Here is a 17,699-nt window from a genome sequence, read left to right on the forward strand (position 1 = left end):
AGGTCATGATCTTATGGTTTATGGGTTCGAGCCTCACATTAAGTTCTGTGCTAACAGATCAGAGCCTGGAGCTGGCTTCAGATTCTGTGTCTCCCTCTCTCTCTGCTCCTCCCCTGCTCATGCTTAGTCTCTCTTTCTCTCAAAAGTAAACATTAAAAAATAATAAAATACATAATCTGTTAATTTTGTCCACTAATAGTTGACCATTAATGTTTTGATTAATTTCTGGACTCTCTTTTGTATGTACCATTAATCATATCAGCAGATAATAATATGATATGATATATAATGTAATATAAAACACACACACACATATATAGTCTTATGCTAATACCATGGTCTTGATTATTGTGGCTGTTTAGCAACACTTAAAATCAGAAAGTACGTTCAGCATCTTTCTTCTTTTTTCAAAATTGTTTGGGCTAACTTAGGACATTTTCTTTTTCAGGTACATTTTAGAATCAGCTTATCAATTCTTCAACAATATAAGCTAGAATTTTTATTCATATTGCATTGAATCTGTAGTTCAAGTTTAGGAGAATGGGTATCTCAAAATTATTGAGCCTTTCATCTATGAACATAATGTATGTTTCTAGTTATCTAAGTATTTTATTTTTTTGTATTTAAAAGAAAAATTGTTAATGTTTATTTCTTGAGAGAGAGAGAGAGACAGAGCATGAGCATGAGCAGGGGAGGGGCAGAGAGAGAGGGAGACACAGAATCTGAAGCAGCCTCCAGGCTCCGAGCTGTCAGCACAGAGCCCAATGTGGGGCTTGACCTCACGGACGGTGAGATCATGACCTGAGCCAGAGTCAGACGCTTAACTGACTGAGCCACTCGGGCACCTGTATGTATTTTAAATTTATGTGACCAATATTTATAGGTTTTAGCATGCAGATATAGAGCATATTTTATGTGGTTATATTTTTTCACATTATATAAATTTGGTATTTGTTTGTTTATTTTAATTGTCATAGAAATAAATATAAGCTAGTGGCAGTAGCTTTTTGTAGATTAGTTGGTCTTTTCTACACAGATGTTCATCTGTGAAATATAGATTTGTTTCTCACTTTGCAATTGACATAACATTTATTTCTTTTTCTGTCTAATTGCTTTCACATGATTCTCAGGAGAATTGCTACAGAATGTATCCCTGCCTTTTTTCGTTTTCTCTGATCCTTAAGTTAAAACATTCATCTTTCAGGGAGTCCCGGTAGCTCAGTAGGTTGAGCGTCCGACTTTGGCTTAGGTCATGATCTCACAGCTCGTGAGTTCAAGCTCCACGTGGGGCTCTGTGCTGACAGCTCAGAGCCTGGAGCCTGTTTCGGATTCTGTGTCTCCCTCTCTCTGCCCCTTCCCCACCCATGCTCTCTCTGTCTTAAAAGTAAATAAAACATTAAAAAAGATTCAATCTTTCCCTTATAAGTACGACAATGTAGGTTTTGTTATACAATTATTCAGGTTGAGGAAACCTCTTCTCTTCTTAATCTACTGAGTGTTTTTTTTTTTTTTTCCTTCTTGAAATCAAATACAGGCGTTATGTTTTGTTATCTCTTTTCTGCATCTATTGAAATAATTATGTGTGTGTGGTGAATGATATTCATTGATTTTTGAATGTTAAACAACTAGCCTTTCCTCCCTGGACTATATCCCATGTGGTTATGATGAATGTAATATCAAAGCTGGAGGAGATCTTGGGAGCTTAGGCTTCTCTCTTCTCTCAGGAAGCATAGGTCTTCACTGTCTATTTTCAGTTTTATATTTTCAGTTCTATAGCCTCTATATAAGCAGGTTAGTCTGGTATCATTTGCTATATCCTGGCCAAAATCCAAAGTTTACTTCCTGAATTTCTATTTCAAATCCTGATAAACTTGTCTTTGTAATTATTTCATTTATTTAAATTATTATACCAAGTGATGTCAGATATGTGCATAATGGAATCAGGATTTGTGTAATTCAAGCTTAAGTTTTCCTAAGACTTGATAAAAGTGATTTTAACTAACAACAACAACAACAACAAAGAGTTGTCATTTTGGAGAAAAATAAGACTATTATAAAATTTCAGGGAGTTTCATTATAATGCTGCTGTGCTTAAAACTTCTTTGAACATATTTTCATGTGCTTCCTTCACTTGGAATAAATTCAGAGCCCATAAATGCTGCAGTGAGTGGGATTTCTTTCAAGAATGGTGAAGTTGAACCCCAAGCAGCAGATCTATGCTCAGAAATAAGGCCTTATCTGTACCTCACAGTTTAGAGATCGGTGAATGATAAGATATTCAGATATTTTAATACAAATATTTGAAATATATACATATGATTTTCATTAATGTTGTCGTATGTTAACGGATTTGCTGTAATTAACGAACCACTTTCATATTCTGATTGTATCTGATGAGGAAAAATTTATTATCCTTTCATTGCTCACCCCCTTAAAAATGCAAAAGGATGGTCCATTCTATTAGTGAACTAATCAGAGTGGCATGCACGTATCAGACTTTTCAAATAAACTCACTGGATAGAATGGATTGTTCCTCAAGTCATGGAAAATTCTCTAAAAATCATAGTATCAAGCTTGCAATTGCATTGAAATATCCTACGCCAATACTTTCACTGAATCCCTATCTTCATGGAGGGCATTCTGCTCATGGAGTTGCATTTATATTGGCATTACATGAAGCATGGGTGATTTTTTATAGTGCAGTTTCTGCTGGAATGGAAATGTATAGGATCGCCAGCATGCTGTAAGTTTTGTTTCTGTTTTGTTTGTGATCTTCAGAAAGGATTCAGATGTGCGGTCTGCTCTCTGAGGATCAGTGTTCTAAAATTTACATGACTTTGTTAATTGTTTCTCAGAAACACAATTTGGGAAGTCAAATAATGGATACCAGGTTAAGTAATCAAGGTATAGAAATAATAAATACCTTTACAAATTTCACTTTCCTAAAGAGTGCTGGAAAAGGGGATTCATACTTAAATTCGTCTGATTCCAGTATATTTACTCTGCCATCACAAGACTTAAAATTGAAGAAACAAGAAAAAACAGACACAGACTCCTAAATACAGAGAAAGAGCTGGTGGTTGCCAGAGAGGAAGAAGGTGTACGGGGTGGGGTGGGTAGGCGATATAGGTGAAATGGATTAAAAAGTACAAACTTCCAATTATAAAATAAGTCAGTCGCAGGAGTGAAAATTCAAGCCCGAGGAATGTAACCACTAATATTATCATAACTTTGTATGATGACAGATGGTAACTACAATTATCCTGGTGAGCAATTTGTAATATATATAATTGCCAAATCATTTTGATGTACGCCTGAAACTCATGTAATATTCTATGTCAATTATACATCAATTAAAAACATCAATTTCTAGAAATAAAGCATGAAGACAAAAGTAATAATAGCAATAACAGAAATGTTGCATTGAGAACTTCAGGAACATTATCTAATTTTTGCAGAGAAAAATGCTTCTAACACACTTGAACATGTACACATTTTATAGGTACAGTTATTGTCATTTGAAGGGTAACATACTAACTCAAGGGCCATGGGAAATAAGAAAGAGGAACCCAAAGGCACCTGCCAGTTTGCTAATTTAGAATTAGCTAATTTTATTATTGAGCAGAAAATACCAGAATGTACGCAGGTAGGCTACAAGTGGCTACAAAACCATCGTGTGTTTCCAGCCTCTAATTTTATGGAATTAAAGGCACAGTTTTTACAAATCATCCGACATTTAGTAAATAGCAGTTATTTGATTTGCATCGGTAATGACAGTAAGCTTACTCCAACGTTCTGTTTCTCGTATCTCTTCATCAGTATCTCCTGTGGTTGCCATGGCAGGGCAGGGCACGGCACACAGGTCATTAGTCCCAACCACACTAAGCTTAGAATCCATTCAGCTTCCCCACAGAACACAATCTGTCATTTGTCTGCTGCTGAACACTATGTTTTTCGCCATTAAGGAAAGGAATAGTAATTATGCATTGAATTAATAAAGCAATATTTGGTAAACATAGAGTCCATTTCCATCTAGAAGAGTGGAGTTTCCTGGACTCTGGTATGGAATGAGTGCAAGGCCATTCCAGTCCAGAGGACGTCGTGAGCAAGACAGAGTGGGGACAGTGAGAAGGCAAAGGCTGAAAACAATCAGACACCTAACTCTTTTGTTGTAGGCTTTTCTCAAGATGTAGTCTTTCCAGAATCCTCTCCTACAAAACAGTTGTTTTTATCCCTAACTACACTAAGCTTGCTTCTAATTCTGCCTTCTTGGAAAATGAGCAGAGAACTATTTATGCAGGGACAATTAAGGCTGCTGATACTAATGACTAGAGCCAATAAAATTATTCTTGCCTCAGATTTCTAAAACAGATTGCTTTGGTCTGCTCTTAAAAGGTGAACAAGTACCTAGTTGGGAAATAAAAGAATACAAGGGAAAAATCAGATATGACATCTAGAAAGTAAGAGAGAGATTTACATAGTGACAATAGTGTAGCCACTGGTATCATATAATAAGCCTCGTAAATTGTAGAGCAAGGATTCTTTACTGTTCTCCTCCATATAAGTCTGAATAATCTTAGTAATTATAAATTTTAGGATCAGCTTTTAATTCTATGAACATTGGGATTTTCAATAGGTTACATTGAATATACACATCAATTTGCTTTTTGTTAAAGTTTATACTCTTTTGAGAGAGAGACCAGGGGAGGGGCCAAGAGAGAGGGAGAGAGGATCCCAAGCAGGCTCCATGCCATCAGCACAGAGCCTGACGTGGGGCTTGATCCCACGAACCTTGAGATCATGACCTGAGCTAAAACCAAAAGTCCACACTTAACCAACTGAGCCACCCAGGCACGCCAATACGCACATCAATTTGGAAAGGTTGGTTTTATTTGTGTTATTTTTGTCTTCCTAACTACACACATGGTAGAGCTCTTCATTTCTTTAGATCTTCTTTAATGAAGTCTAAATAAGTTAAATAAAACACTTCAATAAAGTGTTTGCATATAGGTCTTTCATTTACTTTGTTAGATTTATTTCTAGTTTCCTTATAGCTTTGTTAATTAATTCTAGTTAGTTTTTCACCATTAAGAATAATGTATGCTGTTGTTTTGTTGTTGTTATTTGTTTAATGTACCCTTAATCAGTTGGAGAGGGCACATTTCTGTTTCTAGTTCACTGAGAGTTTTTGTTTTTTGTTTTTGTTGTGATTTGTTTATTTTGCTTTGTTTCATTGTGTTTATAATACATGGATATTGCGTTCTAAATCTTGGTTTTTCCATATGTGATGAGGAGATTATGGGTTTTTTTGTTCCTCTTTTAATGCATTAACTTTTTGAGTAATTTTTGTGCTTTTTAAAACGTCCTTCCTCATTTCTTCCTCTGCATTTTTCTTCCTTCCTTCCTTCCTTCCTTCCTTCCTTCCTTCCTTCCTTCCTTTGTTTCTTCTTTCCTTTAATGCTAAACTAAGCAAGCATGGAACTAAGTTGCCAGATATACTTATATATGTATATATATTATTTTTACACACCAGTGTCTTGTTTAGGCTGTTTACGCCTAAAATCTCTTATCAGTGAGAGTGTCTGGGATTGATACCAACATTTCACAAGCCATGGAAAACAAGCTTTAGGGTATTTTCTTCTTCCACTGTTTTCCTGGAAAGAGATGTATAAGACTGCAATTGCCTGTTTCTTTAATTTTAGGTAAAATAATCTAGATGATGTTTTTCTCTTTAGAAAAAATATTATTTTTTTAACACTTGTTTATTTTTGAGAGGGGGGAAGGGTCAGAGAGAGAAGGAGAGAGAATCTGAATCTCTCCTGAGAGAAGGAGAGGCTCTGTGCTGTCAGTGCCGTGTGTCAACTCATATATCTTGAGATCATCACCTGAGCCGAAATCAAGAGCCAGATTTTTAATGGACTGAACCACCCAGGCACCCCTAGAAAAATATTTATTTTTATTTTGAGAGAGAGAGAGAGAGGGAGAGAAGGCAGAGGGAGAGGAGCAGAGGGAGCGGCAGAGGGAGAAGGAGAGAAAGAATCTTCAGGAGGCTCCATGCCTAGTGTGGAGCCTGACAGAGTACTTGATCTCAAGACCATGAGATCATGACTTGAGCCAAAATCAAGAGTTGGACGCTTAATAGGCTTAGCCACTCAGATCCCCAGAAATAATCATTAATAATAATAATTATTATTATTATATAGTAATGTTAATTATTGTTATGTTAATAATGTTAATGTTAATAATGTAATAATGTTATTATTATTATTATATTAAAGCTTATTTATTCATTTTGAGAGAGAGAGAGAGAGAGAACAGGCAGGGGAAGGGCATAGAGAAAGGGAAAGAGAGAGAATCCCAAGCAGGCTTTCTGCTGTCAGCACAGAGCCTGACATGGGGCCTGAACTCAGGAACCATGAGGTCATGACCTGGGCCAAAATCAAGAGTTGGATACTTAACTGACTGAGCCACACAGGTACCCTGAAAAATTATTTTTAAATGAAATTTGATTTTATTTAGTTATTGTGCTCCTCCTCAAATTTTCTATTCCTTTTAAAGCTACTTCTGGCACTTTTTATTCCATGCATGTTCTTACTATTTTCAGTATCTTCTCTCTCTATATATGTATATCCATATCCCCTTTTTTCCAATATAGTTAGTTTCTGCCTTCTCATGTTCTGCTTTGATAATTTATAAATAGGTCTAGACTTTGTCTTTTTTAGTAGTCCTTTTTTACATGTATTAGTCTATTTTTTTTAATTTTGGAGTTTTTAAAGGTAATGACAAATATCAGCAATAAAATATATATATTTAGTTTTCCAATTATTAATCCTGCATTTAATAGCTCTAACATGTAAATAAAACCAAAAATTTGTCTTTTTCTTCCATCTCAGAATTAATAAACTTACTGAAAAATGGGAAGATTTTTTTTTTTTAAGTTTTTTTTTTTCAACGTTTTTTATTTATTTTTGGGACAGAGAGAGACAGAGCATGAACGGGGGAGGGGCAGAGAGAGAGGGAGACACAGAATCGGAAACAGGCTCCAGGCTCCGAGCCATCAGCCCAGAGCCTGACGCGGGGCTCAAACTCATGGACCGCGAGATCGTGACCTGGCTGAAGTCGGACGCTGAACCGACTGCGCCATCCAGGCGCCCCATGGGAAGATTTTTTTAAAAATATGTGTTTAAGACATATTTTAGAGTATTAACTATAATATTTTTATATCTACCAGAGTTATATATTAATTCTATGGTAAGTTCTGATTTAAATTATTCTTTATTTCTCCCCAAATATGACTTAATATCACACACGGCATGCATTTTTTCTATAAGAAGAAAATTATCCTGGGGCACCAGGTGGCTCAGTTGGTTAAGTGTCCAACTGTTGATTTTGGCTCATGATCTCAGAATCATGAGATTGAGCCCCATGTTGGACTTCGCACAAAGCACAGAGCCTGCTTAAAATACTCTCTCTGTCTCTGCCCCTTTCCTGCTCATGCTCTTTCTGTCTCTCATTCAAATAAATAAATACACTTTAAACAAAAGAAGAAAATTATCATTTGTGTAAAGAAATTGTACTTTTTATTTTCCCCAAGTTTATTTAGATTTGAAACCCTGAACTTTTTAAACATTATGTATTTTTTTTTTTTACCAACTGCGATGCTTTTCTTAGATTAATGATGAAACCAATTGTTCATCCCTCAGACTCTGACAGCATACAATGAATTCTGACAACTTTCTCCCACTCCAGTTCCTGAATAACATGTAATTTCCTTGATATGACAAAATATCATTTTAGCATGCATGTCATGCCTTGGTGTTCATTTTTCATTTTTCTGTAAGTTAATGAGTTCTCGCAAAGAGTGCCATCATAAAGTTGTCTTTTGCCAAAAGTCCTGTTGCAGCATATGGAGATGGCGACAAGCTACAATAGTAGGGAGATTTGTTTTAACCCAAGCCTCCAAAGTGTGCATAGAAATACTAAATATATCCCTGTGTGTTTTGCAGACAATCCTGGTTTGCTGAGCCATGTGACAGTGGGTATTAGAGTTCTGGATGTCAATGACAATCCACCTGAACTTGCCAGGGAATATGATATTGTTGTCTGTGAAAATTCAAAGCCTGGCCAGGTAAGTTAATTGTTTCCTTCCTATCATTGAGATGGAAGAAAAACAAGCAGCTCTCTTTCTATTATTTTTATATATAATCCTCAAGATCCCTCAGTGTTATTTTTGGGCTCAGTGGAAATAATTTTATAAAGCTTTATTTTAAGTACCCAATAGATTTTTTTTTTGAGAATCCTTGAACATGAATTTTCTCCAGATCCCAAATGTTACTCAAAAAATGAATTCATTCGTGCATATATCCATCATAGAATTATATTGGATGCTTTGGGTGAAGCCCTGTATTAAATTAGGAGGAAACTGTGAACTTTCCAGTCCTATTGATGCTGTGAGCCTAGATTACAGAGAAGGCACTGGTTGGTCTACTTTGGAGGGCCTGCAGGAGTGACATGTGTGTGACCATTGAGTAATATTGGTACCAAACGACGTTAGGTTTTAACCACATGAAGAGAATCTATGTATGAAGGGAGTATGGACAGTGGGGGAAGTTAAGAAGAGCTTGAACCTGGGTGGCGAGTCCGGATGTAGCATGGCAACAGGCTAAAGGAGCACTGTGATTCTGAAGGGAGACCAGTGTGGCTGTGGCACATAAAGTAAGCAGACGTCTGGCAGGCGATATACATTTGTTTTTTTGTTTTCTGTTATATAGCAAAGTACACAAACTTAGCATCTTAAAACAACTCTTATTTATGACCTCAGAGTTTCTGTAGGTCAGATGTCTGTTCATGGCTTAGCTGGATCTTTGCAGGGTCTTTCCCAAGACTGGAATCAAGGTATCCATCAGGACCATGATCTTACCTGAGGCTTGAGATCGCTTCTAAGCTCACCTGGTTATTGGAAGCATTTAATTACTTTCAGCTACAGACCTCAGAGCTTCAGAATTTTCCTCAGCTCTTGAGTATTACCTGGAGTCTTGACATGTTGCACCCAGTTCTTGCTCCGTGGGCTTCCCTAATGTAGCCCATTTACTTCATCAAACAAGTAGGAAGAGATCTGCGAAGTCTGTTATCAATCAGTCTTATAAAATATAATGTAGTACAATACAATCAGGTGAATAATATATCAACATTTTTGCCATATCTGTTTCTCAGAGGCGAATCACAGGTCACATCCAGACTTCAAGGGGAAGGGATTACATGGAGGCATGAATTCCATGAGGAACACCTTAAAGTTCGTCACAGGTGAATCCAGATAGAAAAGGTCTAGGGTCTAGGTCCAGCTGAGTCATTTGTTCCCCTTTATTGTCTTTGGTAAACCAGAATGACTCTAACTATATTGTCCAGACCTACTTTAAATCATTTTAAAGCTTGTCCTAAAATTATACTACTGAGAAATATTGCCTATTTTTTTTATGAGGCCCAATCAATACTGTGCTAAAGTAATCATTGCTTATGTTATCAATGCCCTCCTGAGAAGATATTTGTGTATATATAAATGAACAACTCTTTTTTCCATGTTCATGGACCACAAGAAAATTGGAAAATATGATAAGAACAAAATGGATGAAAAGTATATCCTGAAGTACTTACAGATTATATAATGTATTGTATTTTAATCATATTATGTTAGACTATAACAGTAATTAATATATTATATAATATATAGATAATATTTTAAGATGATCACTTCAGATAGTTAGGTATTTGTCTATATCACCATTTCAAAAACAGCAAGGAATTTTATGGTACAGATATATAATGATTTATTTACCAAACCCTGTTCATTGTGTCAGAAATGGGTGCACACATCCTAAAATTATTTTCTTAACATTCGTCATAAAAGTACAATTAATGAGAAAAATGTTAAATTTTCAAGTGGAAATTTTAGATTGTAAAAGATAAAGCCACTGAATGTGGACTCTCAGTTCTTGGTAACAGAAGATTAGCCATACCTGAAGTGAAGATTAGGCAAGCAGGAATTAAAACTACAATAAGAATCTGTATTCCCAATACTGTACTCTAGTTTTGTAAGATGTTTCTAGTTGGGAAAACTGGGTACATAGCATCTCTCTGTGTTTCTTAGAACTGTATATGAATATGTGACTACCAAAAAAAAAAAATAGAAAATTTAATTTAAAGTAAAAATATTTTAAAAGATATATATTTTTTTTAAATTTTTTTAACCTGTATTCACTTTTGAGTGACAGAGTGTGAGTGGGAGAAGGGTAGAGAGAAAGAGGAAGACAGAATGAAGCAGGCTCCAGGCTCTAAGCTGTCAGGATAGAGCCTGATGCGGGGCTTGAACTCATGGACCATGAGATCATGTCCTGAGCCGAAGTTGGACACTTAACAGACTGAGCCACCCAGGCACCCCTAAAAGATAACTTTAAAAGAATAATATCAAAAGCTAATTTTTCCACAAGAAAGATAAAACCCAGAAAACAATGGAAAGATAATTCCCAACAGTGGCAAAATAATAACTGACAGGCATGAATTCTTTTTTCTACCAAAAATATCCCTCAGAAATAAAGACAAGAAAAACTCATAGTTAGGACAACAAAATGTGAAAATCCCATCCTGTAAGACACAGTCTCAGAATTATATTGGCTAGAAACAGGAAAATAACTATATTGGTAAGTTTAAGTCACAAGGAACCTCCAAGACAAAATCAATCAGTAAATATATTCATAAAAAATCAGTTATCAATGAATGAATAGAAATCAAAAGAACATTTTCTGGAGTTTAAAATATGCATCATACACATGGCAACAAGGGATCATAAGTGAGAAAGACACATAAAGTTAAAATATTCTAAACTCCTTAAATTTGGGATCCTTAAAATTTGAGAAATTGATAAACTACGATTTTATAACAGATTTTGTATGTCCACAGCGCATGCTCTAACCTCTAGATTAACTAATAAAAATAGTAAAAGAACATGTAACCAACAAGCTAATGGCAATTGTAATAAAGATACTTAATACTAAAGACAGCAATGTTTACATTTCTATTTCTTGATCTTAACTGTGTTCATGAAAATATTCGTTCACTTTCAAATAGTTCGTATACTTGCCAAATTGTTGCAGGTGATTTTATCCTGCTGGATTATATTTTACAGTACAAAAATATAGGGAAAATAAAATTTTCATATAGGAGCTATTTTCAAGGATTCTAGAAGTCTATTTATTTTTTTCATGTTTATTTATTTTTGAGAGAGAGAAGCACACAGTTGAGAGTGGGTGACAGCAAGGGGTAGAGACAGAGGGAGACAGAGAATCCCAAGCAGTATCCTCCTCTGTCCTAGTGGACCAAACTCACAAAGTGTGACATCATTACCTGAGCTAAAACCAAGAGTCAGATGCTGAACTGACTGAGCCGCACAGGTGCCCCTAGAAAGACTATTTTAAAACTAAAATATAATCCTAATAAAATGTGATGTTTGTAACCAATAGTAATTCCAACATAATCCAGAAATTCCTGTGAAGTTTGTAAAACTCCAAATTGGAATGACAAGTTCTCATATTTGCTGCTGATACATAGATGGTCTCTTAACACAAAACAGGCAAAATAAGATACAAGATGTAGTGCACAAAATTCTAGTACCTAGGTAGAGGTCTTGCAATTTTAAAAAATCAAGAAATAAGAGAAAAAAATATAGAATAATGGATAAAATAGAAAGAAAATTAAAATGATGTAAATTGAAAGTATACATTAGTATTTATGTTGAAATAAAATCACATAAATACTCAAAAGATGCATATTGTCAAAATAGATAAGAAAAAATCATTTAAATATTGTTTAAGGAGGTGTAAAATCAATGTGATAGAGGAAAATAATTTGATAGAAAACATATAGAAAAACATAACAAATAAGTACTTGAATATGCATACTTGCTGTAGACATATTCATGCAACTACACACACACTCACACACACACACATTTCATCAAACAACATTGGTAGATATAAAGAGGTACATTCATTGGGATGAAAACAATTTATGCACCAGGCAGAAATAACAATTTTAAATTTATATACACTTATCAATGTTGCCTCAAAATGAACAAAGAAAAAAATGATAGAAATATTTAAAACTAGATTAGCCCATTATTGTATTGAGACTTTACTATGCTTTTACAAGAAACCGATAGAGTAATTATATAAGATTTTGGTAAGGATGCTGAAGATTGAAGACCATAATTAATAACATAATTAAATGACAAATATAGAATAATGCACTGAACAACTTCAGATCATGCATTCTTTTGAAAGTTACAGAAAACATTGACCAAAAATTTATTGTATGCAGGGCCACAAAGCAAGTTGTAATAATTTGCCAAGGATTGGCCTCATTATTTTCTGCATGACAAAAAAGACAAAGCTAGATCCTAAGATGCAAATTCAAAAGTTTCCTTAGTAAAATAATCCATTGGAAATAAGGGCATCTCTGAATAAGCTAAGAAACACTTAAGAAATAAAAATTAAAAACATATAATTGGAATGATAGTGAAAAAACATTGTATTAAAAAAGACCAAAAGGGGGAATCTAATTTCTGCATAATTTTAATATTAAAATCTGACAAGGATATATTTTGAATTACAGATATTCTCTCTCTTGAACATAGAAATATCATAAAAGAAATGTTTTCAGAGAATCCAGAAAAAATAATGTTTTCAAATGAAAAGGAAAAATATTAAAATTCATTTCATTACTGGAAATCGAAGCTTTTGATAAAGTTCAACATCCAATTAATAATAAAAATAATAACAACAATGATACTACTATGCATGAGTACAGTTTGTAGATAAAATTAATACTTTTCCTAAATATAAGGTCAATATAAAAGTATTTCTTGTTTTTCTTTATGTCACCAACAATTAGAAAATAAAATTTAAACACTATGCCATTTAATATGTCGTTAAAAAATAAAATGCCCAGAAATAAATGTTACCTTTTTTAGGTATCTATTGCCTAATCGATAAATAACAACCTTGAGTAAACTTAGGTTATTTCCTTCCTTGAATCTTTGTTTCTTTGGTTTGTAGGTTATTCAGAGAATTCAAAATTGGATCATTTGAATTGTGGCATAAACATTTAAAAGTCCAAATATAAAGTAATGATGGCATGAGCCATTTTTAGATTTTTTTTTTCTCTTAGGTAATATATTTCTTTTTTTTTTTTTCCTTCAAGGCAATTTCAAAATTTATAGGATACAGTGAGATGTTGTAGTAGGAGAAACTCATACCTGGTAGTCCATAGTCACCTTTGCAGGTGAAAGCATTGAAAAACGTGGGCAAATAGCACTGAGTCCTTGCTCTTGGATGAGCTGATTGAGCTCCTGAGAATGTGAACATTCACTCCCAAAACTGAAACACTAGTATCAGTTTCCTGGATTGAACTCTCTTCATATTGGCCAGTGACCTTGACTTTTTCCATTGACTTCCCATATGTCCCACCTTTTGTTGAAGTGAAAGCTTATTCAGGCATTTTCTCCAGTTCATGCTCTCCTGTCAGTGCCATTTTGCTAGTCTGGCTCCTCTGTTTTACCCTCGACACTGACTACCGAAGCTCTATGGCTTTTCTAAGAAATGATTTGGGTGCCATTGATAAATGCTTTCTTCATCTCTAAAATGAAGAAAGTGTCACAATGTCAGAACCCTAAGATTTTATGACTAGATGACTCTCAGATTCCTTTAAATGTGGATTACCTTATTCTCCTGGCATGAAAAGCTATTTGTTGCATTTTTTAGAAAAGGCTAAATTTACAACAAAATGTATCTTTTTTCTGGGTGTCTAAACCCTATATATAGTATTGTCCTTTTCTTCATACAACTATTACTATTTTCAGAGAACAATCAATCACTAGACTTAGCACCCCTAAGTTCTAATGTGATTTCATTAAGTGATTCTATTTATTATCCTTTAAAGACTATTTTCAGATCTAGCATCATTGTTGTCTTTAATATTACATAATTTTAGAAGTCACTTTAAAATAGCTGGGTTCTTTATATTGCTTGAGCATTTCTTTCTCCAAACATTTGTTTCACAAAAATGAATTAAAATATTTTACTAAGGGGATAAAGTCACTTGACAATATTTTTGGGGCACCTGGGTGGCTCAGTCGGTTGAGTGCCTGACGTCAGCTCAGGTCACGATCTTGCAGTCCATGAGTTCGAACCCTGTGTCGTGTTCTATGCTGACAGCTCAGAGCCTGGAGCCTGCTTCAGATTCTGTGTCTTTTTCTCTCTCTATTCCTTCCCCGCTCACACTTTGTCTCTCTCTGTCTAAAATAAATAAACATTAAAAAATTAAAAAAAGAAAATATTGTTTATTGCACCCTTATTTAAAAAAAAAAAAAAACAACATTGCCAAACTGTATGGTCAATTTGTATGATTAACCTATTACAAGGGAAATGGTCTGAATCTTCCTATTGTTTAATTTTGCAGTCTTTGGCTCATTTAACCTTATGTTTATAGACTTTCTAGAGAAACTTTGTGTGTTTTGATGCAGAGTAGGAATCGGGAACTCTATTTAAATAATAATTTGTGAAATAAGTTTTCCAAAGCACATTTGTATTGCCCAGCTGTACAAGGCTCCTCTTTCTATAACAATCGCTTTTAGAATTACAGACATTTTTATTATGGATGCTGTGCATCTACATAAAACAGCATGTGGCCATGGCAAAGAGATTAATCTTTTGTGAAGCAGAGGTTTAAACCACATATAACAGCAGAGTTCAGGTTGATTCAGGTATCAATACACCTGAAATACAGCAATATATTTCTCTGAGTTAATATAGTTCCCTGTTCTGAAAAAAAATCTTTTAAGTACCTTGCATGAAAAAAAATACTAAGAAGAAAATCATGCATGCATGAAATTTGAAGTCAGTTCCCAAAGTAAAGTGAATTCAAAATAAATGAGATGGGCCTACGCATAAAAACCGAAACGTAAATGATGAGGACGATTTCTAGCTTATTTATACCAAATTTTCCCGTGTTTGTATGTGTATTTCATTAGCAGCAAACTTAGGAAATATAACATCTGTTAAAAAAAAAATGTATTGTCTGATACCAGCCTCCCTCCACCCTGTCAATTATTAACAATATAACTTTGTATGAAAAATGTACCTAGATCAGCAGACATCTTACACTTAGATTTGACAAAGATCAACCTCGTTGAACTAACAAAGGTTGGTATTGTTATTAAATAAATATATGCTCCCATGTGAGATTATATTATAAAGCAAATTCATTGATTACTTTAAAGAAGATACAGTGTGTTCCACAGAACATTCTTTTACTTTAAATGTTTAGTTAGGATTACCTCATTTACCTAACAGAAGACTACATTATTTGTATAAATCCGTGACACTGACTCGTTTGATTTTTTCCCCCTAATAAAGTACTCAAGAAGTAATAGACTATGGAAAACACATTTAAACAGAGGAATATATTTATTTAGTAAACACCAACTATCAACTTGGACTCCCCCTCCCTTTAGTAGAATAAATCTGTAACTGCTTCTCTCAGATCTTTCAAAATAAAGAATTTATGCACTAATTACATAATATGCATATGATAGGAACCGTGTAATTTCAGTTAAAAGGAGTGAGAGAAAGCAAATTGTTAATGGATTGTACATCACCAACAAATTGAGCAAACGTCACAGGTAGCAGAGTGTAGATAAATCATTACTGACAAAAGAATAGAAAATATTAATGACAGATACATGGCACTTATCTAGATATCTAAACACTTAAATCTTTTAAAAATCACAAACATGTTGGCTTCTTTTTTTTTTTAAGTTTATTTATATTTTGAGAGAGAGAGGGAGCATGAACACAAGCAGGGGAAGAACAGAGGAAGAGAGAGAGAGGGAAGGAGAGAGAGAGAGAGAGAGAGAGAGAGAGAGAATCCCCAGCAGGCTCCGCACTGTCGGTGCAGAGCCTGAGTCTGGACTCAGTCTCACTAACCCTGAGATCATGACCCGAGCTGAAATCAAAAGTCAGATGCTTAACAGGCTGAGCCACCCAGGAGCCCCAAACATGTTACCTTCTGAGCTGGGTTTACTAATAAAAGTCCAAGGAAACAATAAATGGAAATCTATTTACTACTGAAAGAAAAAAAGGTAATCAGTAAACAGAAAAATTGAATATACCTTCTCGCATCAACAGAATATCTCAGAGTTCTAGACGAAAGTAGAGCAACATTCTATGGTTTTGGAGGCATTTTTCAGAAGTTTGGAAAAATATTTAAGTGTAGATGCGTCAGCAACAATTCTGTAGGAATTCAAGATGCATGGTTCCCTCTTAAACAAAATGTGGTAATCAGCTCATCATTTGCTACGGACATGAGATCGAGAAATCTTTGAGGAAGATAAATTTGCTACACTGAGCTTCCTGGCAAATGCAGATTTGAAATTACTGGTATAAAAATGGAAAGTACATTTTGCTAAAGATAACAGTAAGACAGTAAAGATAAAATATAGATTATATCAGTGCTCAACAAATAGAATAAACTTAAGTATAAACACATTAAGGAAATTTAAAATAATGTATAAATCAATTCCAAATGAGAAAAAAAAAATAATTGTCCCAAACAAGTAATAAGGGGAAACATAAAATAATGCACTTGAATATGTGTCCGTAGGTTTTGAGGTATCATCGGCATAATAGGACTCAGAATTAGAGAATGACAATGAACAAAGTGTAGGGGGAGATAGGACATTTCTTTTCCAAAAGAAAAAAAAATGTACATTGACATTATGTTACCCTGAAAACAATCTTGAAAATTTGGTAGTTTTATTTCAGTTTTATATTAAGTACCTGACGTGCACAGAATGTAGGTCTGTTCTTCAGATTACACTACACATTCTCTGACCTCCATGGAGCTTTTCATGCACTTGAGAAAAGTTGTCAGATTGTTTCTGATTACCCATCAGTTTATTCTCCTATCAAGTCAAAAGCCAATAGCAAGGGAAGAACGATCTATCCAGAGAGCAGCTGTACTTTAGATGGAAAAGAAGGCAAACATCAAGGAGATACGTAGAATTTTCAGTTCATTAAGTAATAGCGTGAAGGGAAGGAAAGAACTGATGAATGATAAAGACTTCTTGGAATATGTGGGCTGGAAGGAGGAGGCTTTACCTAGGATTTCTTTCTGAGAAAGAAAGAACAACTGGGTTAGTAAACCCAGGCTCTACATCTTGAACAAGGATGCCAGGGTGAGAGCCGCATGCATATACGGACGAAATGGATCACTTCTATTGCCTGAAGCACTTTTGGCAATGAAATGCGTGTGGACACATGCTTTTCTGGTCTCACTGCCACTGATGATTCCTTTTTAGTACTTTTATATTCGTCCTCATCTGCCAGACCAACTAATGGGCTCAATACTTGGACAGGAATTTACGTTTTAACTGTTGCACATACTGGTGTATTCTTTCACTCAGAAAAGATGGAAATGGGATGAAATTGAGTAAGATGTTTTTAGAAATCGTAACAATTTTTGAAATGATCACACTATATTTCCCATATAGGACACACTCTTTTCACAAGCTTCTTGTTGCTCTCTTTGTTCTTAATTTATCTAAGGAAGGGATAGATGAAAGATACCTAAGTATTAGGATACAACGTTTT

At 34.6% G+C, this 17,699-nt stretch overlaps 1 protein-coding gene across 4 annotated transcripts in view; it reads left to right on the forward strand.

Moving 5' to 3' along the window:
* Positions 1-17,699, forward strand: part of CDH18 (cadherin 18) — a 532,487-nt gene that overhangs the window by 486,585 nt on the left and 28,203 nt on the right. For 3 of the 4 annotated variants that reach the window (XM_042952827.1, XM_042952846.1, XM_042952835.1), the window contains one exon: positions 8,007-8,128. In XM_042952827.1, coding sequence (XP_042808761.1) covers positions 8,007-8,128 — 122 coding nt within the window. Of the gene's footprint in view, positions 1-8,006; positions 8,129-9,213; positions 9,304-17,699 lie in introns of all 4 variants that reach the window. The other variant, XM_042952853.1, reaches the window with a different exon arrangement.

This window comes from Panthera leo, chromosome A1 (genome assembly GCF_018350215.1).
Source record: "Panthera leo isolate Ple1 chromosome A1, P.leo_Ple1_pat1.1, whole genome shotgun sequence".
Classification (NCBI taxonomy): Eukaryota; Metazoa; Chordata; class Mammalia; order Carnivora; family Felidae; genus Panthera; species Panthera leo.